Source organism: Halichondria panicea, chromosome 3 (assembly GCF_963675165.1).
Source record: "Halichondria panicea chromosome 3, odHalPani1.1, whole genome shotgun sequence".
Lineage (NCBI taxonomy): Eukaryota > Metazoa > Porifera > Demospongiae > Suberitida > Halichondriidae > Halichondria > Halichondria panicea.
Genome location: NC_087379.1, coordinates 777,948 through 802,613, shown reverse-complemented (window position 1 = coordinate 802,613; position 24,666 = coordinate 777,948). Strand labels below are relative to the sequence as shown.

The window sequence follows — 24,666 nt, the reverse complement described above, 5'->3', positions numbered from 1 at the left end:
GCGAGACAGAGACGAAACAATCAACACTAGGCAATTATTTCCAAGTGCTTATTGTCCATCACAACCCAATGCCCATACAAGCAGCCTGAGACCACTTGTGTACAAGGAACAAACATCATTATTGAGAGGGATTGAGAATACACACATTGAAACTAGACATGACTATTTTCAAGCACGACACTCGACACGAAAACATACCAAAAACCAACAAACTTGTATCAATACGTACATTACAATTCAGTCCACTCACGCAAATTATACAAAGGTATTATTCAAGGAGAATGCATCAGATATGTACGTACAAACAGCCTGACTAGTAACTACTATGCAACAATCACACTACTCCAACAAACACTATTACAACGAGGATGCCCCAAACAACTTATCAACAAAACAATGAAAACTATAAAACGTATAAAGATAGACAATGATACCCTACGCGACGACCAATCCTAAAATGTCTACCTCCACCAGTATTTAGTCTGTTAAAATCCACGATCTTACAAAACTACAAAACACTTTCTAAATACGTCGCACATCCACGATTTATTACTTTAGGCCACAAAACTCTACGCAATGAATTAGTGGTAGCACGAATCAACCACACAGACGAGCAAATTATATAATATATTATTCTTATGCTAGGTAATGAAGGAGCTTGTCAACCACACACGACTGCTGCAGGTATGATGCCTAACCTCGTCAATACTAAAACAACAATCCAAACATGCAAGCATCCGAGATGTGTAACCTGCAAGCACTACAACACGGGTAATTCAGCACATCGACAGGTCGCCAATACACCATTAGAAACTCATTTACCTGTAACTCTAACAACATTATCTACCTCATAACCTGCACTAAATGTAAGAAGCAATACGGATGATACACCCAGACAACACTCAAGGACACAATAAACCAACACCGAACGAATATTAAGAATAACAAAACAATCTACGTATGCGTACATTTCAATTTTTCGGATCACAAAACCTCAAACTTATCAGTACAAGCTTAAGCAATAGACACACACAGCAACTACTTTACAAGAACTGAAACAATTAGAAGACTTTTGAATTCACAATTTAGAGACTTGTGTCCCAAAGGACTTAATGTTAGCTTGCGTAATTTGTAACTGTACACAGTATGTATTATCCACATTGTTACTACCGTACTGATGACTGGAACCTGATAACAGTGTACCCACTGCTTACTACCATCATTCCAAACACAACACTATATAACAAACCTCATGTGCTGCGAACTTGTAGAAGACAAAATCTCTCTTGACCCGACACCACCAGTAGCAGGTAGAAGGTAGGCAGCAATCACTGCATCATCCTCCAGAGCTGTCAGCTGGTGTGTGTGTGTGGGGGGTGGTGGTGTGTGTGTGTGTGTGTGTGTGCGTGTGTGCGTGCGTGTGTGTGTGTGCGTGTGTGTGGTGTGGGTGGTGTGAGTGTGTGGTGTGGGTGGTGTGTGGGTGGTGTGAGTGTGTGTGGTGGTGTGTGTGTGTGTGTGGTGTGGGTAGTGTGTGTGTGGTGGTGGTGTGTGTGTGTGGTGTGGGTGGTGTGTGGTGTGGGTGGTGTGTGTGTGGTGGTGGTGGTGGTGTGTGTGTGTGCATGTGTGTGGTGTGTGGTGTGGGTGGGTGAAGATATATTTGTGTAGGGTGGGAAGGTGTCAGAGGAGGAACGCCAGCGTCAATAGGGTCACATTTAATGAAAGATTAAACATTCTTGTTCTGGGTTCTTGACCTTTGCTGCATATAGCAGCTTAGCGTTTCTGTTCTTTATTTGCCTGCTTGGAAAGCTTACTATACCTAGATCTATCCAGTGCAGCAAGCCAGTACATCAAAATTTATACCGTAGCCACAGAAGGCTAATTTCCATATCTTGTGGCTTAATTCAATAAAAGGTCAAAGCTAAGGTTGCAATTAAATCCTGGATCTCCTCTCTCAAGCTAATTCCTCTGGGGCGCGATAGCTCAACCGATTTTTGTTGTGATCATAAAGAGGATCAAGCTATTGGTGGTGTATAAACTCAGGGGCGCGAGGGTAAACTCAGTTTTACATGTAAAACATAGGACCACGTGGTGTTTTAATTAGTGACCTTTTGACCCTGGCATTCCTCCTCTGGGAAGGTGTGTTGTAGGCTGGTATTTGAAGCTTAATTCTTAAGTTTTTGTTCTATAGTTGTTGTGTGTGGGTGTACTAACTACTTACATTAACAACTCCAGATGAAACAGGTTCTATTTTCATATACAATAGAGAGTTCTGGCCATCCATTTCTTCTGTGGAGAGGTGCTCAATGAATCATGAGACAGCTAGAGAGTATAATAACAATACCAATGACTAAAGGTCTTGTGTTCTCTCCTGTTTCAGTAGCCATCTAGTGAGTCTTAATAGAACTACATCATATTTTATCTAGTAAGTCTTAGAATGGTCAGTTGGAACTTAATTTAGCAAATGCAGTTGCTCCAATGTTGAAATATACCTAAACTCACTCTAATTAGCCGAGTCCCTAGGCTACCATTTGTCCCAACAGGCCATTTATTTGTCATAATTATTATTTTCAACACGTTAGTTTGGCATACAGGTGTCTTAGTTTTAAAGTAAGTTAACCACTTCTCACTGATATCCTCAGCGATGATGATACTGCTCAATCTGATTGGCTTAGTGGACTGAGCCGTGAGCTCTGCCTCCTGAGAGCATCCAGGCTCCTCCTCCAAATACAACGGCTTCACTGACACTATGTCCGGTTTAATGCTCAACCTGTGTGTGTGTGTGTGTGTGTGTGGAGTGTGTGTGTGGAGTGTGTGTGTGTGTGGGTGGCATATAATCATTAATATTATTTATTGCAGTGCACTATAACTATTGGACGCTGGAATTCACCGAGCAATAATTATTAAGGCCAATGTTAGTTAGAATTATTTTTAGGCCTAAATCTTTTCACCAAGTTTAATTAATTAACTATTGACTGTAACTCAGGGTCACAGCTATAGCTGGGCATAGCCTGCCACACGTTCTCAACGGGAGCCCGGGGGACATGCTTATATAGGATTTGTAATGCTGCACTGAGGAATGCAGCCCAATCAGATTGCAGTATTTCTAAGATAACGATATTTCTAACCGGACGTGCGGTTTATAATTTTATTCATAACCAAACAGAGCAGCATTTTGCGGTTTATAATGATGCTTACAGAGCAGTATTGCATAACACAGCAGTACAAATCCTACATAAGCGTGTCCCCCGGCCATGCCGGGCTACGCCCTGCTAAGTCACAGCTTGCACCAGTATCCCCCCTCCCCTACACACACACACAGTAGGTACACTGACCAAGAGAAGCAACCTTGAGAGGAGCTCAGAGTGATCGAAGTTGACCTTGACTCCAGTGCTGGAGGGGACATAGGGAAGTAAAACCACCGGTAGGTTCAGCTTCCCCAGAGAGCTGGCTTTATGAAGGGAGCAGACAAGTGTGAGGACCGTGGCTGCTATCAAGGCTGCCTTCATCTTGATATCTAGGAGAGATAGTTTATAGCTTTCAGTACAGTGAGTCCACATTGCTTTCTGATCTCTGACCCCATGCAACACCCCCTCATCTTGAGCAGCCCCTCCCCCACTTTGTTTGCAGAATAAGAAAAACATTTCTTTATTCTTTATATACACAAATTAATAATAACACACTCATGCACCAATGCTAAGACTCAGAGTTCAATTGTTTGATGTGGTGTAGCACAGTGTCCATGGAGGGTCTGTCCTGAGGGAGTGAGAGACACAGGAGGTGATGAGTGGGTGGAGCTCCCGCCATACACCTTCCATACTCGATAGCAGACAAAGAAATACAGCAGCTTTAGGAAATCTGCCATTCACCACTTCACAAGCAAGCACTCCAAAACTGTACACATCATCTTTGTCCATGCACGAGACTGTGGGGGGAGGGAAAATTGGTTCAGGAAATTGATCACATAAACATAAATAACACAATCTACAATTAAATAGACAGTAGTGTACAACACAGGAATAGGGACAGTACTACCAATGAGAGGTTAATGGATTGTGAATGACACTGTACAAGCTTGATTGCGTTGTAACTATAAATGGGAAATTGCATAACCAATCTATTGAGCGAATTTCGCAATTCGTAATTGAAAAGTCGCTGTATTTTAAACCCGATAATAATTATTATAGTACCAGGAGTTCATGCACTCCTGATGTAGTACAAAATGGGATCATTATAATTATACACGTATAATAATTATTATTACAAGCCATGTACAAGACTATGTAGCTGGTGCCCTACACAGGTTTAGAATTTAATATCGCATGCATGCTGCAGAAAGGCTGCTATTCCGTGAAAATTAAATCCGCGAAAACCTTTCAACGGTCATTCTACGAAAGTTTATACCCTACCCGCTATACGGTATACAGTACACACTGACAGTGGTGTGCCCGGAATATCTCAATCCTCCATCTCATAAATGATCCTAGTAAACTATAGGCCTTATTCTGTGGGTACATCTCTGAGTACAAGGGTCAGAGAATAACGAGCAAATTAGGTACACAAATAAATTCTAGAGAATGGATTACAAATTTCCCAGCCCACCTAGTGATGGATGACTATCAACACACCCACTACTTAACTGTAACTGTTTCCACATTAACCCCTTTGAAACGTACGTACCTTCCTCGTCAAAAGCCTGCACACTGAAACGCTCGGGCTCCTCCCCCAACAGCAGCTCCCTCGTACGAGTTGTGATCTCAATACGCTCAATTGAGGCTACAAAAACGCCACAACGCAGTGTCTGCCCCATGGCTGTGTGTATGTTGTGTGTGTGTGTGTGTGTGTGTGTGTGTGTGTGTGTGTGTGTGTGTGTGTGTGTGTGTGTGTGTGTGTGTGTGTGTAAGTACAGAGTGCAGTATAATAATATTGTGTACAATGTACTGTGTACTAGTATACACGTTGCAGTCGACACAATTCCACCAACCTTAACTTATAACAATTCTGGTGTTGGTACAATTTCTTATGGTTTTATGAAACCTAAGAAGGTCTATAAAAACGGCACAATCAACCCACACATTTTGAATGCAACAAAATTTCAGAAAAAGACCAGGACTGTAGTCCATAATAATAATAATATGGTATTGAACTGAAATTGAGCCAACTACTGTTGTTTAATTTTAAGCATACCCTCTCAATAATGATTTAACTTGCAGAAAATTGAAATCAGACTATCGAAATTCAAGTTACAGGTTCTCAAAGTGGTACAGCCACCACTGTACACATGTAACTCTTATAGGAAGTTCTATCAAAGTAATGGTATGCTAAAATCAGTGGCAAAAGTTGTCCCCCTCAACAACACACTTACTATCTGAGTCCTTGTGTTGTAGTGAGGAGGTCTGGGGGGTGGGTAGAGCATTCTGATTGGACGATCACCACGTACATTGCATTGATGTCAAGTTGTCAAACGCCACACAGCGTTATTTCAAGTTTCAAAGGTCGTCCACTCCGCACAGGAAACTAACTGCACACATGCAAATACAATGAAAGCACCACGGGTGCTGATGCCTCGGTGGAGGTGCCAAAGCTACATAACATTAAAAACTACCTTTTATACACACGATGAATTTTGCTGCATGCAATCAACCGAATAGTGGGTAATGATAAACCATGATTGTTGTTAAAAACGATCGATGCCAAAAGTTCAAGTCTAAAATTAATGGCTGCAAGTCAGCAGAGCCTTGCAGCTCTCTGCTTACTCTTGCAGCTACCAATAGCTAGCGTTCTAGTGCAGAGCTAACTACTAAGTAGAGTAGTAACACTCGGTGAACAAGTTTTGCTACAGACTCTTCTGAAAAGGCTGCAATAGCATTCCAAGTAAGCAAAACTAGGCATAACTCGAGAACGAAGCATTATTTTGCAAATCCACGAATTAAAATCCAAGTAAACATGACTAGAAGCCTATAGAAACTCTTACTTGCACTTGATTCATCCTTGAGCAGCTGTAGCGGTCTACACACACAGACACACAAACACACTACCGTATACCTCGCTTGCGCATGCGCACCGAGGCATAATAAAGACATTGTACAAGCCTATGTATTGTAGCTGGTACCCTACAAAGGTTTAGCTCTCAACAAGCTAGCTAAGCACACTCACTCTAGTTTTAGTAACAGGAGCTCTCAACAACATCGATCTGTAAAAGCAATTTTTAAATGCTGATGCAGCAAAAATGTGCTAGGCGCACGGTTGTGGGACCTCCTCTGGGGTCACCTATAGCTGCCACTATTATTATGTCTCATACCAATGGGTCACCAAGTAATGCCATTAGCATAATAATAATAATTATAATTATGGGTCAAGGGTATATGCACTGCTATTGCTAATTTGCCAATTTCGGCTGAATACCGTGACAAAGGTCTAACAGGTGATCGAGGACCATACAGTACAAATGGGCAATATCAGGAGTACATGAAGGGGACTATACAGCCCATACAAACGTGTTGTTGTCTGACTCTGTCATACATGTGTGTAAAATGCCCACATCTCAAGTGGCTGCACTCAAACACTGTGGTTAATTACATGTACTGTGCAAGCACTTGGTAGAATTTCTGATTGTAGCCTGCCTGCCTTAGCCATGCACACATGGTTATGTCAAACCAAACAGTTTACATTACTATAAGTTTTGTCTCCTGGTTTTGTGACAGAGAGACAGCAAGGAATGCATATGGTGTGTATAGTAGTTGCTTACTCCCCTTCATGTACTCCTGGCAATATACATACTGTACAATGTACGGTACCTCTGTTTCATTAACTGAGCCGTATTGTTGGTATCCACGGCTACCATTTTAGTCTTAGTGAGCCAGCCTGTATACTGGATACGCCCCATATTTTAGTATAGTGGAATATCTTGGCCACTTCAATTCTACAAAATGTGAATTAAACAAAGACAGAACCTAATTAATCTACCTATTAGTAATAATATTATTGGCGCAAGTTGGGTCGTTGCCCAATTTCTGAAACCGGGCGACGACCCAACTTGATTATGTACTTCCAAGAGTATAATGCATTCAAAACTTAGGGAAATTACTCACTGAAATGCAAAAAAAATTGAAGAAAAGTCTTCAGAAGGGAATCGAATCCACGCCTTATCTATCATGTGATCTACTAAGCCACCACCCTAACCACTAAGCCACATCTATCTTATATCTTTGTATTACAAGCAGAGTAAACCCATTTACAAGCCCAGCTCGTACCCTACACAGGTTTGACAAACTCTCAACAGCTAGCTAGCACACTCACATTCAATAGAATAGTCCTATATTCGTGTAACAGCCTGGAATTTTGATTGTTTTTCGAACGCCCACTAACTACTTCTGATATAGCTTCCGCAGTAAAATTATGCTGAGTACACCCTTTTACATTGAAGTCATCGTAAAATCAATGCGTTTTTGCAGCCTCTGCATTCTGCAATAAATTATAAGCGCTACTTATTCGAAGTTTGTGAAATATTGAAATAAGAGCTATACACAATGGTTTTTGTTCCCAGAGAGTGTTTGTCAACTATATCAGTAAGCTAGCTGGTTAAAATGGCATAATCAACACACAAATTTTGAACACACAAAAATTTCTCACTTTCAGAAAAATACCATGGGCTATCACTGTCCAATATTAGCAGAAATTGGGCCAGCTATGATTTAAGCATACCAAATGAATGAGCTCCTTGTTTCAGAAAATCAAAATATCAAGTTACAGGTTCTCAAAGTCGTACAGCCACCACTGTACACATGTAACTCTTATAGGAAGTTCTATCAAAGTAATGGTATGCTAAAATCAGTGGCAAAAGTTGTCCCCCTCAACAACACACTTACTATCTGAGTCCTTGTGTTGTAGTGAGGAGGTCTGGGGGTGGGTAGAGCATTCTGATTGGACGATCACCACGTCCAATGCAGTGATGTGAAGTTGTCATTTGGAAGGCCGCACAGGAAACTGCATTACTTGAAAGTATCGTTTTGACAAAATCGACAAAATCTTAGTACTTAGAGTGTATCTGAATATTGTGATTGTTGGTCAAAGTCAATAGAGGGCAGTCTGGCATATGACCAATCACTGGTCGTATCGTCTTGGAAACAGGCTCGGCACAAGAGATTCTGCAATATTATTAAGCAACGAGATAATGATCCACACACCCACACAATAATTTAGCTGTCTTGTAGGATGGCTTCCAGTCCGGTGACCCTTGACCTCCGTGGGTGGCAGTGGCAGAATGTACACATCCCATGTTCTCAATGAATAGTAGCTTGATGATATCAGGCTCCACCCCCTGCCACGCCCTCTCCCTCAGACGGACCTTGACCTTGGCCATACCAGTGTTGATGCCCGCCACCTGCACGATATCACCATGGAGACCCTGCAGCGGAGGGGGGGTGGGGTGCATGAGGTACGATACTAAAGGTACGACTATAACAGGAGAGACTCAGTACACACGTACACAGGGACAGCATGGGCAAAGAATTCACTGGTTTCAATATTCAGTAGCAATGTTACAATAACTCAACAAATGTAATAACAAAAATAAACTAGGAAAATATTTGCACTCTATTGTTGCCATAATCAGACACATACACCACACCACACTGGTCTACAGCTATGCCAAGAGGACTGTTGAACTGTCCTGGTCCAGATCCCTTTGATCCAAACGACTTGAGAAACACTCCCTCACACGTGAACACTGAGACACGATTGTTCCCACGCTCACCCACATACACCAGATCATCACTGTTCACACAGATGCTGACAGGGTAGTTAAGTTCTCCATTTCCACCGCCTCTCTTCCCAAACTGCCTCAGATAACCACCATTGGGAGAGAAGACTTGCACTCGATGATTATTACAATCAACCACATACACACAACCACTACAATCAGATGCAACGTTCCAGGGATAGCTAAACTGTCCATTACCACTGCCTTTACTGCCGAACTTGCTGGAGAAGGTGAGGTCAGAGTTGAAGATGTGAACACAGTGAGCACCGTTATCAGCCACATACACCTTCCCATTGACACTGTTGACACAAACACCAGTCGGCCTGTTAAACTGTCCAGGACCATCGCCATGACTACATACTGCTGCTATCAGGTCTCCTCCACGTGAGAACTTTAACAGTCGATGATTACCAGCGTCTACCACCAGAATATTGTCATCACCGTCCACTGCCACACCACGAGGATTCTTCATCTCCCCAACAGCTGTGCCTCGAGTGTCTAATGTTCGCAGCTTGTCTCCTATGGGGCTAAATATCGAGACAATACCAGCATCCCGTTCAGCCACAATTATCTCCCCAGCTTGGTTGAGTGCCACTCCACGAGGTTTCTTGAGATCATTGATAGTCTTGATAACAGTTCCTAGTTTATCGATCGGAGTCTTGACTGCCACAGGGAAGGGACTTCCTGCCACCTCCTCTCCACCCACTCTCACGATCAGCTCGCTGGCCCCGCCCACTGTTGGCTGGTAGGAGATCTCGTATTCTCCCTTCCCTCGTTCCTTCACAACACAGTATGTGGCTTGGTCAGTTATTTTCGAAATAAGTTTGGCTTCTGGCGGTGCTGAATTTTTGGCGGAGAGGAATCGATAATATGCAGTTATTTTTTGTTCAGTGATAGCTTTGCTAGGAATATTAACACAACACAAGGCACCGAAGTTCTTGCTATCTTTGACTAGCTGAGCAGAAGGCACAAAACAGGTGTTGGTTGTCTCACGAGGCTCTAGGGTGTTGGGGTCAAAGGTGTCCACCAGCTCTCTCACGTCTCCTGGAGACCCGGTACGAATGCTCTCCCTCACAAAATGCAGGCAGCTGCTACGTTGGGTTTGGAGGATCTCCACCTCCTCTCGCTGAGCAGAGAGGCTCTTGAGCTGTTGTTGGGTGTGGCCTTCCAACTCGGCCATAAGCTCCCCCTCACGAGTATACAGAGCTTGATGGAGTTCATCGAATTTCGAATGGATATTGGTCGCAAGTTTTCCTCCGTGATCAACAATTTCGGCATGTCGTCCATCCAGATTGACGAGAGCTGTGTCGGTGGCCTCTAGCTGTTTCTCAACGGGTCCCAGGGAGTCCAGGATCTCTTTCTTGTGGCTCTCAAAGGTGTCGGCAATCACACAGTACTTGTGGTCTTTGTGTATTTGGACGGTGCAATGGATACAGATCAACTCCCCACAAGGTTCACAATAAAGTCTCATTATGTCGTCGTGTTTGGGGCAGCGAGGGGACGTCTTCTTTGGGGAGACCAAGCGAATCAAATCACCCTCAACTTTTTCGATAGTAACGACTTCATGACCTTCGAACTCTTCGTATTCTTTGTGTATGGTCGTACATAGATCGCAGATGAACTTGGTGCACTGTCGGCAAAAGCTGGTGGCTTTACGAGTCGTTTTGGAGCATTTCTCACAGGCCAATTTCTGAGGCTTATTCACCTTCTTGAGTGTTTCCTGGATGTCAAAGAGATGGTGTATATTGAAGGCAGCCTGGAGGCCACTCACACCAGTGGGGGGTAGGGGGGTGGGCCGGCGACACTTGGGGCATTCCAGCTGCCCTTGTCGATTGTGGGCAACTATATCCTCGAGACAATGTTGACAGTAGACGTGGAAACAGGAGAGCAGTCGAGGGTTGGTGTAGGGCTCCAGACAGACTAGGCATGACAGCTGGTCCTCCACTTTGGAGAGAGCTTCTTGAACAGCACTCGGCCTCTCAGCCATTGACACAAAACTGAGGGGGGAGAGAAAAGGATAACAATAGGCTAAAAAGAGGGCGTGTTAAGCTTTAAAAAAGTAATGAATTCAAGCAACGAAAACTACAAACGAATGTATCAGAACATGTACAATAATTATGCTCACCTTTAGAAAAGTGTTTAGTAGTAGAAAGAAAAGCTCAAAGCTTGGCAAAAGCAGCTATAGACTCAGAGCTCTCACAGTGACAGGTCAGGTGATGCATGCACAACAATATTCATAGGATCAAAGTATTGATTATGGTTAGACCAGAGGAGGTACGACACGGTCACATGACCAGCCAAAAGGATTATGAATCTCATTAACTTGTGCATGAATATCATTCAAGACTCTGTACTTTGATAGTGGATTTGGTTTGGCGTGTATCTTTCAAGAAATATACTTGATGTTTGTAAGATCAGGATGGTTGATTGCTGGGCTTATACTGATGTGAAATAGCTTTTCAACCAGTTTCAACCACCACTTAGATTTTGAGATATTATTGTTTTTAGTCTAATTCTGTTTTAGAGTATTTAATAAGTATTCTGTGCCTGCATTCAGGATAGGATCACTGCCAACATCTGAGCCTTGGTTCTTACAACAAATCTAATCGCTACTTGTAAAACTCTAGCTACTAGCCAGCAACAAATTCACTGAGTTTTATGCTCTCAACTTGTTTCTTTATGGCGTTTACTTGCCACCAGTTGAATGTCGTCATTGGAATGCATTTTTAACGACTTCTTTGTCTTTCTTGCCTCAATCAAGACATACCAGCCACGTAAGCTTAACCGCGTGTCGTACCTCCTCTGGGTTAGACCATAATGGTACACACATACTTGTGGCTATATTGCCTAGCAACATTCTACACCCACTCTATTGCTATAGCCCTCTGACCAGTTGCCTGAGATACAGACAACACACACTCATACAATGTCACCCTCCATGTTAACAACACTCCATACCATGTTGAAATTGATCTCACATCATGCACCCAATGCACACACACAAGATCACAAACTGTATTCAAATTCATCATAATACAAAAATCTGCATAATATTATATACATACATACATACATACATACATACGGATGATAATCTCTATGTGTATAATTATGTTAGAACACTCTTAATTGGGTCAATGAGATGCATGGTTGAGTGGACTCCATTGCCCCACCCACTCACACCACCGGCCTTCTCTTGTGGTCGGGATATTTACGTATCAAAACTTTTCTTGCTAATATATGACAATAATCCAGTGTTGAAGGGATGAGCAATATATACAAGCCGCACTAGGAGATACCCAGCGAGACAGAGACGAAACAATCAATACTAGGCAATTATTTCCAAATGTCCATTACAACCCAATGCCCATACAAGCAGCCTGAGACCATTTGTGCAGTGCACAAAATAACAATTTGTAAATGTTCAGTCATAATTATGTCCGAACAAACAAACTGGCCATTAGCTAAAATTGGTAAGACACATAATTTTTGTCAATCAGCAAAGAACAATGAATCATTTCATTACGGTATGAAAAGTTGTACAAGTTGAAATAAATATTATACATAAAAAAAGTGTTGCAATCAGCTAGCAAGTCATCTTCACCATGACTAGTTTTCAGGACAACGAATTTTCTCTCTACACCACAGGAACAAGGGGTAACACTATCGGTAACCATCGAATCCTCAGGACCTGGCCTAGACCTTTCACTATTACTTGAAAGGCTACATGTAGCTAACTAGCTAGCTCAAGTTTTCAATTGAATAAGCTGACATAGCAATAATTGCATGCCATGTGGATAATGGGTATTGCCAATACTCGAGCAGACATTGAACAAAACCATAAAACCAGCAGACACAAATCTTGGCATAGATACGGACGACTACATACAACAACGCTCTCTTGTACTCTGTGACCAAAGTACGTACAGATTAACACAACAACACCAACTCAAGATATAGAACATCAACTACAAGAAACCACCAGACATTTTTCACCACAACTAAACGCAATACACAAAAATCTCAAAACATGTCAACCCCCAAAATACACAATAACCTCCCAAGTTCTACGGAATACCCAAAATTCACAAATATGTACGACACTACGCCGGTACAACCAATAATTTCCCATTCTAATTCCATGCTCTCCCCTTCTGCCCGGATCACGTACTACAACCACTCGCACGCTCTTACACAGATTACCTACAAAACTAAAATCTACTTGCATTGAGTTTGACCCCGGAAGTTATGTGGTCAATTATGGCTTCATTTATGCTTTATGTGGTGGACAATGGGACTTCTATACATGGAAAATGCTAACTTTTAGCTGGTTGGAGCTTACCAGCTCTACAGCATATAGATAGAAGCGTTCTTTAACAAGGTATCCAATGGTATATGAAACTTTGAATTTCAGTGAAGTATGACAAAGTTATGAGAATTTTATGGAGATCAAACTCAACACAAATAGAGTTTTAATTAAGCATCTACATGTACGTATGACTGACTAATGGCAAATCCAACCAAGGTTAGATCTTATACATACCCCCTTTCCAAACACACACACAGCAAATCCACATTGAGAACCTACGTAGGTTAGATCTTACACTGATTGTACATGTAGCTACAAGCCACAAAACACCTAAACGTAAGATGATACCCAGATATGGGAATCACATCAGCTAGCCTAAACACAATCGTCATGGTATTAAAATAAGCTGCAACAAAAAAAACCTCGAAATGGAAAAGAGAAAGATTCTAACGTTGTCACGTGGGTTATATTTTGCTCTTCTGACTACTACATCAAACAATAGTACGATCTTTGGGCATTCAATTTCAACGATTAATTTTTTTGATATTCTGTAAGATATACCTTTCAAATGTGTTGCAATCAAAGTTTAAATTATTTTGAGCTACAAAACTAATTTGGACACAACCATGGATAATAGCTGATGGTCCAAGGCCGAAAAAATTACACCAACAAAATTTGGAATGAAGCACATCATTTGAAAGTCTCTTTTCTAAGTTTTAAGCAAATAATATAAATTTTGACATTGGATCAACGGTACTAAAGTTATGGCTGTTTAAAATAATGTGTTTAACTACCCCTCCCCTCGAGAAGAGTACGTTAGATCTTTAATGATTACTAAAGCATCCTAACTACAAACAAAAGGATTATATGTACTAGCCTCGTTCACCGGCCTACCCTGGGATCCAGGCTATAATTATATGTACATGACATCATTATGTACAGTACATTACCTTGCAGTATTGACCCTAAACACACACCTGGGTACATACTGTCAAGGAGGTCATGATGATGAACACACACTAACCTGAGGAGATAGGTTCTCACTGGAGAGTACGGAGGGCAGGTACTGGTTAGAGGAGGCCGTGAGAACAGCTGCACCAGACACACCTCCCAGTCTCACACACACTAGAGCTGCACAACAGACACACCAGGATGGAACACGCCCAGTTTCCCGATCACCTTCCCACGTACACACACCTCTGCACAACGGCCCGGGAAATAGGTAGAGTCTGTGGAGAAACAGATTAATGGTGCTCTGATCTCCTCTGCTCATATAGATCATAATCCTGTTAAACAAAATTGGAAAAGTGTCAAAAAAATCTAAATACTAGTCTAGATCCATCTTGGAATCTTTTCAGCAGTGTAGGGAAGGTGAGAGGGCGGCTCCTAGACCACTTCTGGCTACTTACAGTTTCTCTGTACAGCCTACAAAACAGTGGAGCATCAAGGTGCCTAATGGTGCCTAATCTTATGAGCGCACGTGATAAAACCTGACGGTAGATGATGCGCGTCCAACCTCCTCTGTGCTTTCTCAGAGCTACAGAATGCGTCTTTGAGTTTGTTAAATAGGACGTTCCTAACACAAGTTATGGCCTCTAACAGATAGCTCTAAAAACAAACCTGATTCTAAAAAAACACTCACGCCTTCCCCTAGAAAACAGAAGATTCCGTCTCACAAAAACTGCTTACCTTGCAAACAGTGTCCTGGCCAGATAAAATCTCATTTTTCTGTGGAGTGAACCCCAGACCAGCCACAATACAGCCAGCTCTGTGAGTGAGTGAGCACAGTGTGTAAGATGGTACTTGATCTACTGGGTACAGTTACCTTGCTGGTGCTTTGTCAGCGTCTATCTCCTGAAGTGGAAGGTATACCTCAGCCAGCTCATCAGAAGCGCTACACATACAGAGGGAGGGGCAGATGAAAGGTCAATAAAGTACTGAAAATAACTACTGAAAAAATATACACACAAACCATAATCATACGAATGCTCACTAGCAGTCAAACACACAGTACACTACACACTAGGACACCTACACACTGGTAACCCTAATTATAGCTGGATACCAATTTGGTAATAAAATAAACTTTTTCATTAGTTGTAACTTTACTATACTTAAACACCGCCCCCCCACCCCCTACCCCTGGTACACAGACCTGCCTGCTGCTGTGTCCTTGTCCCCTGAGGCCATGCAGTAGCTCCCCCTCTCTAGCGAGCAGCTGCACTCTCTCAGTGTCACACTTGAGTACACTATCCAGTGCTAGTGTGTTGTCCCTGGTGACCTCTTGCTCCACGTGTAGTACACTCACACCAGCTGGTAGACGCAGCTCACGACACGCCATAGAGCGGAGGAGGGTGGACTTGCCAACACCTGCACGTGTGTGAGGGGGTGTGGTTAGGGCAGGGGAGAGACACACATGTATCACTACAAGTATGCTAGCTGCATGGTTAGATATCTGACACTATGTCCGGTTTAATGTTCAACCTGTGTGTGTGTGTGGGTGGGAGTGTGTGTGTGTGGGCGTGGCATAATAATTATACGTAATCATTAATTATTTTTATTGCACTATAATTATATAATAATTATTGGACGCTGGAATTCACCGAGCAATATTAAGCCACGTTAGAATTATTTTTAGGCCTAAATCTTTGCACCAAGCTTAATTAACTATTGACTGTAACTCAGGGTCACAGCTTGCACCAGTATCCCCCTCCCCTACACACACACAGTAGGTACACTGACCAAAAGAAGCAACCTTGAGGGGAGCTCAGAGTGAAGTTGACCTTGACTCCAGTGCTGGAGGGAACATAGGGAAGTAAAACCACCGGTACGTTCAGCTTCCCCAGAGAGCTGGCTTTATGAAGGGAGCAGACAAGTGTGAGGACCGTGGCCGGCTGCTATCAAGGCTGCCTTCATCTTGATATCTAGTACAGTGAGTCCACATGGCTTTGATCTCTGACCCCATGCAACACCCCCTCATCTTGAGCAGCCCCTCCTCCACTTTGTTTGCTAACAAAATTTCTTTACACAAATTAATAATAACACACTCATGCACCAATGCTAAGACTCAGAGTTCAATTGTTTGATGTGGTGTAGCACAGTGTCCATGGAGGGTCTGTCCTGAGGGGAGTGAGAGACACAGGAGGTGATGAGTGGGTGGAGCTCCCGCCATACACCTTCCATACTCGATAGCAGACCAAGAAATTAATACAGCAGCTTCAGGAAATCTGGCATTCACCACTTCACAAGCAAGCACTCCAAAACTGTACACATCATCTTTGTCCATGCACGAGACTGTGGGGGGAGGGAAAATAGGTTCAGGAAATTGATCACATAAACATAAATAACACAATCTACAATTAAATAGACAGTAGTGTACAACACAGGAATAGGGACAGTACTATCCAATGAGAGGTTAATGGATTGTGAATGACACTGTACAAGCTTGATAGCGTTGTAACTATTGCATTCAAAGTATGGGAATTGCATATGCAAATCTAAATCGTTACTTTCGGCTAGATTGCTAGGATATTCGCAATTAGCAATCGAAAAGTCACTGTATTTGAAACAAAATTTATAAAGGAGATCCCTACAATTGTTCATATCCAGTAGGTTGCAGGCAATGAAGTCAAACGAAAATCACCGCTTTCGAGTTGAACGAATTTTCACCTCACAGAAATTACCCGCTATACGGTAATTATTATTACAAGCCATACAAGCCTATGTAGCTGGTACCCTACACATGTTTACCTCTCAACAAGCTAGCTAGCACACTCACATTCAATTGGTGCTGGTATTTGAACTCTGTTTGGGGTCCCAGAGAATGACGAGGTGTTTGGGGGTCACTTGCACTGGGTCGTTGATCTCCACCACCTGGTGCTTGGTTATGAGGGTCGGGAGGTCATGAACCTCACCAGTGTCTGGGTGCTGCAAACAGTCAAATAATTCAATGCAATCTACATGTACATTATTATACATCTGATAATGATCGAGGCCTTGAACAATTATACATAATTTTTTGTAAAGCCTTAATTTATTTTACTGCGCCCGTAACTTTTGTTTGGACCAAAAAATTTCGAAACTAAAAGCAGTTGCTTTTCACATGACATGCTTAAAACTAGACATAGCTAAAACCACTAACTTGAGTAGATTAGGGAAATGGAGTAAATATACAAAGAGAGACCTTTAGTTTGCTGAGGGTGGAGTGTAGGGTGGCCACTCCCTTTTTTTGGGAGCCCTGACGTAATAATAGGAGGAGTTGAGTGATGAGAAGTGAGACTCCAGATAGAGGGAGGGCAGCTAGGGGCTCATAGCAACCATCCTCTGCACTCTGTACAGGGAAATAACAGTAGGTAAACACATTGTTTTGCAAATTGACATTAATGTAAGCATTGACTGAGCTACTGCATGAGATCTAAGTACATGGAAATGGTTCTACACTTGAAGCACAAAGGATGCACATGCACACACACACACACACACACACACACACACACACACACACACACACACACACGCATGTCCACACAGAGTTTCTCCACGCCCTTGCTTGGTTTCTCCCATATCAGCCTAGCTGTCGAAACTCGCTGTACTAGCTGCAGCACCAAGACTTACACTGCACAAAAACAGCAAAAACAGCATGTTCAGATTTTGTTTCCTCCTCCTGAAATCCAACAACCTTTGCTTCCTTTCCATTCTCCTAAGCTTCTCTCTAGCTCTCCTTTCAACACTCCTTCTTCTACAAACTCTTAAAAAGCCGACAATTGCTCCATCATTGACATCCTCGCCATATTTTATTTATCCATACAACGACTACACAGCTAAGTTTCTAGGCAATACTTGTAATCCTATGGCCTAAGGCATCTTTTATCTACATGCACACACATGATCTTACCTTCGAAAAGCCTCCAGGGCACCGCCAAAGTCATCACAAACGACGATGAAGCCGTCTTACCACATAATATATACTCATCCTCTAGCCTAGCACTCTACATGCACCTGCCTTCAGGAATGATCCTATAGTGCTAGCTCACCATACTAGCTACATGTAGCTAGCTCATAGCGTGAGGACTAGCATTTACTGTACTACATGTACGTACACGTACAGGCTCGTGTACAGGTATCCTAGCCTAGCCTCCTCCCCAGGCTTTACTTTTCTTGTTCTTGTATGGGCTCTCAATAATTGTACGAAGATGTTGCAGTTAAGTTCACCCACGCATATTAGCGTGTGGGTTATAAACCGGGGCTCCGGAGCTGTGGGTGGGAAGCCGGAAAACTGGTCAACACCTTCTGCTGCCTGGCAGCCGCTGCCTGTATGCAGCCGGGTGGTCTGGCCAACCGCTTTGTATAAAGTAGTATACTTAGAGTATAGTATTTTTTAGTTTAGAGTATAGGATCTCTCTGCATGTATATATCTAGTATTATTATTATTATTATGTGAACTTTACAGCTATGCACAAAAGAAATTAAGTGAAAAGATTGGGTGAGAAGGAAATAGCTGACAGACTTACTCCAACATTGGAGCAGCTGATGTATATTATATAATCTATAGAGTGATAAGAATAGTTAACAGAGGAGCCTATAGATATCGATGACATTTAGAGCATGGGCAAACCATATGAAAGGAACATAAGTTATTTGTGTCAAAGTTTTCTAGAAAATCTGACACTAATTATAAAAAGTCCGAAGTCTTTTTCTTGATTGTTCCTATAGAGATGAATCTAGATTTATTAAATTCGACGGCAATTTATTCCATACTTTTGCAATTCTAATGAAGTAGAAGTGTCTTGAATAGTTATTTCTAGCAAATTTAATTTGAAGGGAATGGCCTGAGCAGCCTGCCCTGGTTTTGGATGAAGTGAAAGATACTAGTTCTCTTATATCATCCGACTGCTGCTGCATACATTTCATATGCAGGCTCTCTCTGTATTGCTTTTTTAATTTAACTCTACTCGTTTCATTTCAAATGTCCTGGCAAAGTCTACCTAGCTTCGATCCCAGGCCGCACTTCCTCAGGCTGAGAGAGTGGAGCATAGACAAATGGTCTTTATAGGTTACCACATATGGGCACCTCATCCCATGCACACACATATTCTGGACGTTATACCGAGCTGGAATTCTTTACCGCCAGAAGTTATCAGTAGCTCCTCGTTCTGTTTCAACATTTAAATCGAACCTCAGTAGTTTTTTTTATTTTATTCATTGTCATTAGCTATAGCCCTGTTATTTTTCTGTTTTTGTGATGTCCAGGGAAAATCTTCACACTAGCCATTTGAGCTATCTGACCTAACCTTATGCATTCAAATTTCTTAAAATATAGACAACCATTAAATATCAGTTTGATTTTAATAAGAAAAACAACTGGACAATAACAAAACGAGTTTGAGTGTCCCAAGTGTATAGGGTCAGAGTTCATAATGGAGGTATATAGTCCCTGGCTGAGAGACATGGCTTCCTTTCTGTAGGGAGGGTTGATTGGGGACTGATTAGGAGCGAGGGGCTCATAGCAACCATCCTCTGCACTCTACAGGGAAATAAAACTAAAGTTACATTGTGTACTGCATGAGATCTAAGTACATGACATGGGTTCTACACTTGAAGCACAAAGGATGCACACACGCACGCACGCACGCACACACGCACACACACACACACACACACACACACACACACACACACACACAAAACACACACACACACACACACACACACACACACACACACACACACAAAACACACACACACACACACACACACACACACACACACACACACACACACACACACACACACACACACACACACACACACACACACACACAGACACGGAGTATATACAGGCAGTATTCACATGGTGGTCATAACTGGCTGGATACTGAGATTTGTGCAGCCAGGCTTCCATTTGCTGATAGTATTTATTACCATGGAGACAACCCCTCACCATTTCGTCCTACTAATCCGTACCTCCTCCGTCTAGCCAGAGTCAGGTTGGCATTGGACAACAGGACACTATAGTGGAGAGATAGAGACATAATAATATCAATAATACAGAGGTGTGTCATCTCTCTCCTATGAATTTCATTGGAAGCAAATCTAAGAGATGTGATCAGTATTTTAAAAATTCATTATGCAATAACAACAATTCAACCCACCCACCCACAATTACTAGATCCTAACTTGAGAGCCAGAGATGGCACACAGACAATTAACTATGGACACACTGATGATAAATATAGGACTAACAGACAAGCAAGTGGATCAAAAAATTGTTACGACTGATTTTCCTGGAATAGCCGATATATTCAACTGTATAGATGATCTTTGTGACCAGTTTGAGCTCTCTAATGCAGATAAGGAAGATGTTAGAAGAACACGGAATTTCGAAGGTACAGAAGCAGCAAATAAAGAAGCTCTAAGAAAATGGATAAAGAAATGCCGGCACGAGGCTACATTCAAGAACCTTCTCGTCATCTTATTGAAGATTAGGAGAGAAAAAATTGCTAGAGAGGTGGCCCATTATGTTGCCAACAGACCACCAAGGCCGGAGGAGAGAAAAGAGAAACAAAGCTACTATTTCATTTCAGTGGTTGCAGTTATACTAGTAGTCATACTAGCTATTGGCATCGTTTATTGGGTACCGTGCAATGAAGATCAATCGATTCCATATACAGTACCTCCATATAGAGTACCAACCCCTAACCTCAAAATAACCAATGATCAGTTCAAGGAGAATTATACTTTTAAAGAATTACCAGTTCTCAAAATGATCGACTTTAAGCAGTACAAGGCAAACTATACTAAATGGTGGTCCCCTCCAGTCTACACCCACCATCACGGCTACAAGATCTGTCTCGGTGTGCGTGCTAGCGGCTGGCGCACTGGTGAAAGAACACACATCTCTGTGTTTGTGCACTTCATGAGAGGAGAGTTTGACGATTCTTTAATATGGCCGTTTCGAGGCGCTATATCTTTCAGACTAATAGATCAGCTCCATGGAGAAGATCACTGGGAGCATACACTTCCATATAATTACTGGACGGATAGCAAGACTGATGACAGAGTAACTGACAGAGATAGGGCAGAATTGGGTTGGGGAATATGGAAGTTCATCAAGCAATCGGAACTAAAACCCAATTATTTGTTAGACAACACACTTCTGTTTCAGATACACAGGTGTAGTATTGAATGAATCTTTCTTTTGTGTTTAACGTTTAGATAGAACTTACTGGTTTCCAAATGCAATATCAAAGTTTTCAATCTTGATGTCAGTGACAGTGCCCACAGTGCCTCCCTCCACCGCCTTGCTCACCACTTGGTTGGTAGTAGGTCCACTCAACACTAACCTGTGTGTATACAAGCAGCTGTAGTCAAGTGTGCAGTAATCAGGACCACCAAGTTATATTAACACTGTCCAAAAAATTAACTAACTTCATTAAACAAATTTCTCGCAACACAACGATTAAAACCACTCGTACTTAAACGTTACATTGATGATATTTTGGTAATCTGGCCACATAGCTCTGACCAACTAAACACCTTTCTCACAGCTCTCAATACCTTTCACTCCTCACTGCATTTCACCTCCAGTCACTATCAAACACAAACCAGTTTTTTTAGACATCACTATTTTCAAGCACGACACCTTTCCCTACACCAACACACTCGACACGAAAACATACCAAAAACCAACAAACTTGTATCAATACGTACATTACAATTCAGCCCACTCACCCAAATTATACAAAGGTATTATTCAAGGAGAATGCATCAGATATGTACGTACAAACAGCCTGACTAGTAACTACTATATGCAACAATCACACTACTCCAACAAACACTATTACAACGAGGATACCCCAAACAACTTATCAACAAAACAATGAAAACTATAACGTATAAAGATAGACAACGATATCTTTCACCAACACCACCCCAAAACTCTACGCGACGACCAATCCTAAAATGTTTACCTCCACCAGTATTTAGTCTGTTAAAATCCACAATCTTACAAAACCTACAAAACAATTTCTAAATACGTCGCACATCCACGATTTATTACTTTAGGCCACAAAACTCTACGCAATGAATTAGTGGTAGCACGAATCAACCACACAGACGAGCAAATTATATAATATATTATTCTTATGCTAGGTAATGAAGGAGCTTGTCAACCACACACGACTGCTGCAGGTATGATGCCTAACCTCGTCAATACTAAAACACAACAATCCAAACATGCAAGCATCCGAGATGTGTATAACCGCAAGCACTACAACACGGGTAATTCAGCACATCGACAGGTCGCCAATACACCATTAGAAATTAACTCATTCACCTGTAACTCTAACAACATTATCTACCTAACAACCTGCACTAAATGTAAGAAGCAATACGGAGGATACACCCAGACAACACTCAAGGACACAATAAACCAACACTGAACGAATATTAAAACAATCTACGTATGCGTGCATTTTAATTATCCGGACCACAAAACCTCAAACTTATCAGTACAAGCAATAGACACAGCAACTACGTACCTTACTATACTATTATAAAGCAGTTGACTTTCATAATTATATGGAAGTCATTGCTGTGTCGTTTAGCCTTGTTGCAAGGATTCTGCAAATTCCTGTACAAGAACTGAAGACTTTTGGATTCACAATTAATGTTCCAAAAGGATTTGTTAGCTTACGTAATATGTACACAGTTATTATGTATAAATCCACAATGCTACTCAAATCAATAATACTGATCACTGAAACCTGACAACAGTGTACCCACCTATACAGGGTCTCCAGCATTCGTGGGGGTTTCACATTGTATCAACGATACTACAAGATATGGAATTTTAATAATGGTGGGGTTTTAGTATATCTCCCCTTGGTAATAATTATCAGAATGCCTTTATATCCTGCAGACCCCAGAATTTCTTGCAAAATACTACATTGCCATGCAGGGATAATGAATGATAACATCATGCATGGGAACATTCTATTGATAAGCATATTGCATAACAAACCTCACATGCTTTGAACTTGTAGAGGACAAAATCTCTCTTGACCTGACACCACCAGTGGCAGGTAGAAGGTATAGGCAGCAATCACTGCATCATCCTCCAGAGCTGTCAACTGGAGTGTGTGTGTGGGGGTGGTGGTGTGTGTGTGTCATGTGTGTGTGTGGGGGGGGGTGGTGGTGGTGGTGTGTGTGTGGGGGGGGTGGTGGTGGTGTGTGTGTGGGGGTGGGTAAGGGTGTGTGTATGGGGGTGTGTGTGGGGGGTGTGCGTGGATGTGTGTGGGTGTGTAGGTGTACTAACTACTTACATTAACAACACCAGATGAAAAACAGGTTCTATTTTCTGTACAATAGAGAGTTCTGACCATTCATTTCTTCTGTGGAGTGGTGCTCAATGCATCATGAGACAGCTAGAGAGTATATTAATAACAATACCAATGACTAAAGGTCTTGTGTTCTCTCCTGTTCAGTATAGCTATCTAGTGAGTCTTAATAGATATTTTATCTAGTAAGTCTTAGAATGGTCAGTTGTAACTTGCAGTTGCTCCAATGTTGAAATATACCTAAACTCACTCTAATTAGCCGAGTCCCTAGGCTACCATTTGTCCCAACAGGCCGTTTATTTGTCATAATTATTATTTTCAGCACGTTAGTTTGGTATACAGGCGTCTTAGTTTTAAAGTAAGTTAACCACTTCTCACCGATCTCCTCAGCGATGATGATACTGCTCAATCTAATTGGCTGAGTGGACTGAGCTGTGAGCTCCGCCTCCCGAGAGCATCCAGGCTACTCCTCCAAATACAGCGGCTTCACTGACACTATGTCCGGTTTACTGTGTGTGTGTGGGAGTGTGTGTGTGGAGTGTGTGTGTGTGTGTGTGGAGTGTGTGTGGGTGGCATATAATCATTAATATTATTTATTGCAGTGCACTATAACTATTGGACGCTGGAATTCACCGAGCAATAATTATTAAGGCCAATGTTAGTTAGAATTATTTTTAGGCCTAAATCTTTTCACCAAGTTTAATTAATTAACTATTGACTGTAACTCAGGGTCACAGCTAGCTGGGCATAGCCCGGCACACGTTCCCAACGGGAGCCCGGGGGACATATAGGATTTGTACTGCTGCACTGAGGAGTGCAGCCCAATCAGGTTGCAGTATTTCTAAGATAACGATATTCCTAACCGGACGTGCGGTTTATAATTAATTTTTTATTCATAACCAAACAGAGCAGCATTCTGCTGTTTATAATGATGCTTACAGAGCAGTATTGCATAACACAGCCGTACAAATCCTACATAAGCGTGTCCCCCTGCCATGCCGGGCTACGCCTAGCTAGGTCACAGCTTGCACCAGTATCCCCCCTCCTCGCAGTAGGTACACTGACCAAGAGAAGCACCTTGAGAGGAGCCCAGAGTGAAGTTGACCTTGACTCCAGTGCTGGAGGGGACATAAGGAAGTAAAACCACCGATACTTTCAGCTTCAATTCCCCAGAGAGCTGGCTTAATTATGAAGCTCGAAGGAGCAGACCGAGTGTGAGGACCGTGGCTGCTATCAAGGCTGCCTTCATCTTGATCTAGGAG

At 42.2% G+C, this 24,666-nt stretch overlaps 4 protein-coding genes across 5 annotated transcripts in view; 1 reads left to right on the top strand and 3 right to left on the bottom strand.

Moving 5' to 3' along the window:
- Nucleotides 1-3,693: 3,693 nt before the first annotated feature.
- LOC135333342 (E3 ubiquitin-protein ligase TRIM71-like) overlaps nt 3,694-24,666 on the bottom strand; it is a 36,008-nt gene continuing 15,035 nt past the window's right edge. Inside the window, exons 6-8 of one of the 2 annotated variants that reach the window (XM_064528319.1) lie at nt 5,363-5,518; nt 4,678-4,809; nt 3,694-3,922 (exon numbers count right to left, since the gene is read on the bottom strand). The gene's annotated coding sequence lies outside the window, so the exon portion shown is untranslated. Of the gene's footprint in view, nt 3,923-4,677; nt 4,810-5,362; nt 5,519-8,043; nt 8,145-24,666 lie in introns of those variants that run through there. The other variant, XM_064528318.1, reaches the window with a different exon arrangement.
- On the bottom strand, nt 8,154-21,462 carry LOC135333070 (ATP-binding cassette sub-family F member 3-like; the record flags this gene model as incomplete). Its single annotated transcript, XM_064528000.1, has 7 exons — nt 8,154-8,404; nt 14,092-14,296; nt 14,757-14,835; nt 14,893-14,961; nt 15,227-15,437; nt 20,008-20,075; nt 21,293-21,462. Coding segments are annotated over 6 exons (651 nt in total), but the record flags the coding sequence as incomplete, so codon positions are not given.
- Nucleotides 8,509-11,005, bottom strand: LOC135333317 (E3 ubiquitin-protein ligase TRIM71-like). Its single transcript, XM_064528282.1, has 2 exons — nt 10,884-11,005; nt 8,509-10,755 (listed from the first exon to the last, which is right to left on the bottom strand). The coding sequence occupies exon 2, from the start codon at nt 10,743-10,745 to the stop codon at nt 8,574-8,576; it is 2,172 nt and encodes a 723-aa protein (XP_064384352.1). The 5' UTR covers nt 10,746-10,755; nt 10,884-11,005; the 3' UTR covers nt 8,509-8,573.
- Nucleotides 20,220-21,270, top strand: LOC135333335 (uncharacterized). Its single transcript, XM_064528304.1, has one exon. The coding sequence runs from the start codon at nt 20,257-20,259 to the stop codon at nt 21,253-21,255; it is 999 nt and encodes a 332-aa protein (XP_064384374.1). The 5' UTR covers nt 20,220-20,256; the 3' UTR covers nt 21,256-21,270.

Bases quoted from the DNA above. Each gene is read 5' to 3' on its own strand.
- LOC135333335 (XM_064528304.1), top strand. From the start codon at position 20,257: ATGGCACACAGACAATTAACTATGGACACACTGATGATAAATATAGGA.
- LOC135333317 (XM_064528282.1), bottom strand. From the start codon at position 10,745: ATGGCTGAGAGGCCGAGTGCTGTTCAAGAAGCTCTCTCCAAAGTGGAG.